This window comes from Dreissena polymorpha, chromosome 13 (assembly GCF_020536995.1).
Source record: "Dreissena polymorpha isolate Duluth1 chromosome 13, UMN_Dpol_1.0, whole genome shotgun sequence".
In the NCBI taxonomy this organism is placed as follows: Eukaryota; Metazoa; Mollusca; class Bivalvia; order Myida; family Dreissenidae; genus Dreissena; species Dreissena polymorpha.
Window position 1 is genome coordinate 10,151,430 of NC_068367.1, and position 6,851 is coordinate 10,158,280.

Here is a 6,851-nt window from a genome sequence, read left to right on the forward strand (position 1 = left end):
GCTGTTACACATAATTACACATTGATAATAAATAAGAAGACAATTAGTGGTGTAAATGTTTCCCAACAGTAGAAATCATTCTTCTGATGAAGTCAGTGATATACAGACGAAAGCTCCAGGTATGGCTTTCAATACATAGTGTGTGTTATTTGACAGTCTAAAACTTGTTGGATTAAAAAAAATCCTGTCAAATTTGTCAATCAAAATTGATTTGACACATCACATGAATTTGATTATGTTAAATCAGTGTACTGTATGCTAAATGCAACTGCTTCAGCAAGCTGTCAAGTTGAATTGAGACATTTGATGAAACAAACTGTTTCCTGGATAGGACCAGTACTTAGTGTCTATATGACGTACCATGACGTCGAAAGTCTACAAGATCTACTAGGTAAGGTAGAAGGAGTAATGTACTTCGACGTACAATTTTCACCGACCCTTGAGTGTTAGCCAATCAGAAGACACCTTACGTCTGTTGCTTTTAGAGATATTTGACATTGAACATTATTATTATTATTATTATGCGACTATCGACCGCTAACTCATAGATATTGTGCGTATTTATTAAACATTATTATTATTATAATTTATACCAAATACGCACAATATGAGTTAGCGGTCGATAGTCGCATAATTTGGTATAAATTAACCACTTAAGGGATCAATACAGAGACCTCCCAGTTACTAAGCCAGTTAGCAGACACTCCATCCACTATACCACAGACACCAAACCAGCTATAAATTCCTATGGCTAGAAAACAAACAAAAATATCAGATGCTAGATCTGTAAGCTTGGAACATGTAACTTTTTTTAAGATTGATTTTTTTGGATGCAAAAAAATAATAGTTTGAACACAATCATGTCCATATATTTATTAAAAATACATGGTTATCAAAAAAACTTTAAAACCTTTTGCCCGTTAATTAGGTAGCACTTATAATCATATTAACTATAGAATATTGGGTTCATTGAAGAAGTTATTTCGAAACTAATCTTATTCGGTATTGTAAACCGGAAGTACGCAAATAATTGAGACGGGTTATCTTTTTTAAGATTTTGTTAACAACATGTAGAGCAATTTTCAATTTGCAATGCATTGTGGGAAACAGGAAGTGTCACACAGGGAGGCAAACAGACGTATTTTGATCGTAGAAAATCATAATACAATAACATAGAGTACGATTCGCTACTTAATAATTACAGCCATGCCGTATTATTTCATGAGGAATGCATCTACGTGTCATATAGCGTTTGTCGAAGTGTCTATGTGCTCCAGCGCTCTATGATTTTCCATCGCGAAAATAGGTGACGGCAGAAATTATTTGACTTGTATCGCTATAAGGTAATGTCTCTTTGTATTTCAGAAAAGTGATACAAATAAACGGTCAACGCCCGCTTCGCGGGCTTTTGCCCGTAATATCAAACACTAATTACCTAATATGGTAATTCACCCGCCCCTCTTAAGTTCATAACTAGGACGACGTCAATAATGCTTCATTTGTACATGTACACTGTATAAGCGGATTAAATAAAACAAATGCATTTGGTATGCGACATCATGGAGTGCTGCTGTATCTAGTTTGTTCAAATTCTTTATCAGGGTCAAGATTTGCAACACACAATTTGACTCATGATCAATTTGAACTGTCATAGCAAAGTATCTTGAAACAAGTTTTATCTTGAAAGCAAATAAACCGATTTTTTATTATTTGGGTGCAAACTTTTCATCTCCTGTTCAGTCATTTTTATATACTTTATCGTATAATGTATTAATACGGTAATTGGCTATATATAACTCATATTATACTCTAAACCGTAACTTTTACGTAGTTTTGTTCGCAAGATTCTTCAAGGAACGACACTGTCCTAGCCTTAGGAACAACAGTGTCATTTCAAACGGTACAGACATGACTTACACCGTATCCGTTTGTGACGCCGAAGGCATAGTACTATGTCATCTGTATTCAAGTCTATATATGATTGTATTGCTGACCTCTCAAGTGATTATTTTTATTTTATGTTGGTATTTTCCGACATGGTGAATATCTTGTATTAGATGTGCCCCTCTTGTTATTATATTTTTAATGAAAATAACTGTTTATTGTTCGGTTTGGTGGATGTCAAAAGACTAAATCATTTACAGTTTGTATTGAAGCCACTCAAACAAATAGATACAGCGGATAGGGCCAGTACAGGTTGTATTTCATAACTTAAACATGATTGTTAGCATAATAAAGTTATCTCAAAGCATAGAAATAAAACAACAAATCCAACAGTAACTTCCTTGCTGTTTAATTATTGGAAACTTAACATAGTATGTCAATATTTCAAACATTTAGCTTTAATTAGAATGTGTTTCTTCGTCATCGGCAGTGCTCTCATCTTCCCGCCTGTATCTCGTGGGCTTGTTACGCCTATCGCTGCTTGATTTCGATGTATGGTGGTCGCTTGTCTTGCTCTTGTTACGCCTATCGCTGCTTGATTTCGATGTATGGTGGTCGCTTGTCTTGCTTCCGGCGTGTACATGGATATGAACGTTCCTCCTGGATGTCTTTGAGGTGTCATGATGGGACGACGAGTGGGAGTCACTGCTGTCTGTCTTAGGGTCGTAGCATTTGTGGCAGCAAGAACTTGGACTGAGTTACACACATACAATATACACATTCGAATAATAATATATACTATGTTTTATAAAATAAATACTGATGTAAAATGAATAAAACAATCATTACAAGAAAAAGATATTTCCCTAATATACAGATATAACGAGTTTAATTTTTCTTAGATGTTTATGTTCATATTTGTTTATTTAGTGTCAAAAATGATTATTTCTTTTATTATCAAACCAATATATAAAAGATCCAAACACAAACTTCGACAACAGGCTATTACATACAAAACAACTTACGGGTAGAATCGCTCGTTCACGGGACACTTGAGGTCCGGACATCTCGTAGTGGCGCACTGCGGAGCGCATTGGACACACGATCCAGAGATTGTCTGGAGGGCCGTGCCGCACGTAGCAGGCGGACATTCCTTACGTCTGCACGTGTAACGACCATAGTATGAACAATCGCAGATAACGCCGCTGTCAGACGGGTCCTCGAATCTTCCTATGATATTAAATACCGGAAACATTTGTTATGCAGGAGTACGTATAATGTATTTATCACGACGGATTAACGGGTCACACAATTTGTTTTGTCTATAGACCACATGAATGAAAAATTCTCCTTACTTATTTCATCCGATGTTTAAACAAGAACAACACAAATATAAGTTCGTCGTTTGATTTCATGAAATGACAAATGCATGTTTACTGTATTCTAAAACAGAAATGTTAAAGAACCAATATGTTGCAATCGTCTTCATTTGCAGAATAATACAAAATACAAAAAAAAAGCAATAATGCAAACAGTTGAAAACCATATAATGTATGTGTACTAACCAAAATTGAAATACTGTCCGCTCTTCAAGCACCGGTTTTTATTAAAAAGACCACCTAATAAAAACGTAGATTCGTAACATGATGGTGCTACAAAAGCAACGAGCGCAAATAAGGCGAATCGCATGATTGTCCAGTTGCCGTTGTCGAGTTCAGTAGAAAGGAACGAGTGATCTGAAAGAGCTTGCATCCGTTCTTTATATAAACCAACTACTTACCAAATATGTATGTCCCCTGATAATGTGTATATGTAACTGTAATCAAATTTGAGCGAATTATATTTATTTATTTCTTGTATTCCAATTAACTGTTTAGAAACACACTATATGTTAATACTTGTTGTGCCACATGAACAAAAATAGACATATTGTGCATCATATTTAATAAGCTCATTAATAAAGGAATAAACCTTTAACTTTATACGCACATTCTCTTTGTATATTCAAAAAAGCGACTTAAACGGCCTTTTGCTTATATATAAGTTCCTATGATTGTCTTGACGTGAAATACTTTATTATACATATGATTGGAAATCATAAAACTATCATGTATATAATTCAGTTGGCTTGCGCGTGGGAATCGTATGATTATGTTTTAAAATATAATATAATCGATAAAGGCTTTAGAGATCAAATCAAAATGTATTCACTATTTTTATTTTAAACCAATTTAAAGTAAGACATCGACTAAGTACACAGTTTAATGTGAGTTATATCTGGATTTATCTTTATTGCGAAAAAAGCACAGTTTGTATGCGTGGATAATGCTAGATGCGAAAGTCTTTCGGGCATGTTGTAATTCAGTTAATACAATTGTTTGGCTTTTGACAAAATTATTTGTTATAAACCTTAATTCGTCGATCGGTCTTATAACAAAATGAACGAAAATTAATGTGCAGTATAATAAGGAATGCACGATAGTAAGGAACTTACTATTTTTTGATATCTTGAGCACAATTTGCTAAGGGCAATATTGTTTTTCTATATTTTGCAATCCAAATGTAATACGATAATTGGTTCACAGGCCAGTAAAGTTAACTGAAACTTTGCATTTTAAAGTTGAAATATTAAACACCTGACAATGGCAAGAAAGACTCTTGTCATCGGAATATTCGTTTAGCCACATGCTAATAGAAATGCTTACGTCAATCTGTGTTTGACGTCATACTTTACAATCAAGCAAAACATTTAGAAAAGTAACATGATCAACCAAAGCCGTCTTAAAAAATGACAAACTGCCTGAAATCTGTATAGTAGGATCATAAACAAACAACAAAATAACCAGAATTTACGTTTAACGTCATTTCGTGTACCCCATGATATTATAACGATATAAAGTATACTGAAGTAGCAGTATCAATAGATGTAGAAGTAGTTATAGTAGTAGTATTGGTTGTTGCTTTTGTTGTGTGTCGTGGTGTTGTCAAATCGTGTCAGCTAAAATTTGATTTATGATAAAATATATATCACGGGGTGCAATAAGTTTTGAATTGAATCGAAAGCCTGACATCTGATTCAGCAACTGAATGGGATGGATTGAACATTGTTTATTCCGGATATTTTCATCTTCCTCAACATTGATATTAGACATGCCACATGTGTTGGATGTTACCAACTAGGTGTGAAACATTACTTATTAATGTAAAATGGTATGTGAGCCGTCTTTAATTTATGTACATAATCCACAGCTTTTCATAAAAATTATCGTATTACATCATATCTGCGCCAACGGGATTGTATGGCAGCACCTGTTAGCTTATGTGCTATGTTCTTTTAAGCGTTCTTGATGCGACTTTCAGTGGCTGCGATACATTATGTTAAATAGTGCATAGCATCAGATAATTTCTGCTTTAAGCTATGTGCAAGCTTGACCATTCTGCAGAGTCACAATGATTGTATTGTAGACTCGCAATCGTGACACATCTCCAGAATTTTCGTATGCTAGGCAATAAATCGTCTTCTTATCTAGAGTGGTAGACTCGATCACAGGTATTTGGCGCCTGGCCAAGTCAATTTAACACTATCAATATGTCATAAAACAACTTTTTTCATCAAAACAATTTTTTTTAATCTGATAGGACAAATCTGTGTTGTAAGTTGATAAACTCGTATTTGTTTATTGTACGAATGTGGATTATGTTCGGTAGCTAGGGTATTTCGATACTTTTACTCTTGTAAAAAATGGCACTGAACCTTCGGTCAGATCGAAGCCGACCTAGCATTTCTACGAGTTTGAGAAGTTGCTCTTATAGTTTATGTTGGCAAGTAGCTGTTCGTTGTCATGTTTCGTCACGAGGCATCCTTTCCCAACAAAATGGTACATAATTTACGAAAATCGACCGCCATTTAGGCACTTAATGGCTTTAAAATGTTGATGTAGCTGATTTTTTTGTGTCAAGAGATAAATACCTTGTTAATATATATTATATCCGATTTTTTTTATGAACGAAAAGTTGTTTTGTGACATATTGATAGTGTTAATGTGACTTGGCCACGCGCCCAATACCTGTGGACTCGATGTGTTAACAACACAAATTGCAACGGTTTGTATTCGTTAATTTGCCTTGGTGAAAGTATTTTTATAAAAATGTATACGGAATATTACGCTAGTCAATTGTTCCAAGTGTTTGTATCAGTCGAGTGGCTTGTATGATGACGTAATGAAACTTAGTTAAACCACACTCTTTAATTGTATTCCTATCGAAATTTACATTTATCCATGATAAACACACACTCCGAAAACGTTTTGCATTCGTTCAATATTTTAAACAAATAGTTTACAATTAAAAAAAAACACCACGTCCGTTATGTTCTTAAATTCCAGAGAGTTTAAATAAAACAATTGTGTTTCGTCACAGAAATGACGTCACACGATTGTCTACGTTATATATTTCGTAATATAAAATAGACGTATCCTATTTTCGGTTCGCGTAATGTGACGATATTAAATGGGTCGAACCTTTGTTTGTAGAAGAGCACTTGTTGTTTGTTATTATCCAAAATAATAATCTTACGTCTGTAGTTATAGGTAAGATTATGTCTATGTCTGACTATTACAGGAATGCCTATAATAGGCAGATATTGACACTGTCTTCGCTGTCTGTGAAGAACCAGTACTTGGTGTCTATGGAGGAGATAATGAGAACGCTGTCCGAGTAGGGCTCCTCTCGATGAAATAAAACAATTTTTATAGTAATATTTCGCTTTACGCTAGCTTTAGATTACCCATCAAGATATATCATATGACAACTTTATATGTAATCAAACTTTTTTAGATAACATATATAATTGAAAACACACATTGATAAAGGTCTTTGCTAAAGCGCAATTGCACTATAGCTATTTAAAAACAAATGACTTAGACCACCACGACGCTTTGCCAGATATGTGTAATGGCAAATACATT

General features: G+C 34.3%; 1 protein-coding gene across 1 annotated transcript; it reads right to left on the reverse strand.

The window, feature by feature from the left end:
• Positions 1-2,282: 2,282 nt before the first annotated feature.
• Positions 2,283-3,636, reverse strand: LOC127855934 (uncharacterized). The gene is made up of 3 exons (XM_052391850.1): positions 3,450-3,636; positions 2,910-3,114; positions 2,283-2,637 (listed from the first exon to the last, which is right to left on the reverse strand). The coding sequence occupies exons 1-3, from the start codon at positions 3,634-3,636 to the stop codon at positions 2,343-2,345; spliced, it is 687 nt and encodes a 228-aa protein (XP_052247810.1). The 3' UTR covers positions 2,283-2,342.
• Positions 3,637-6,851: the final 3,215 nt, after the last annotated feature.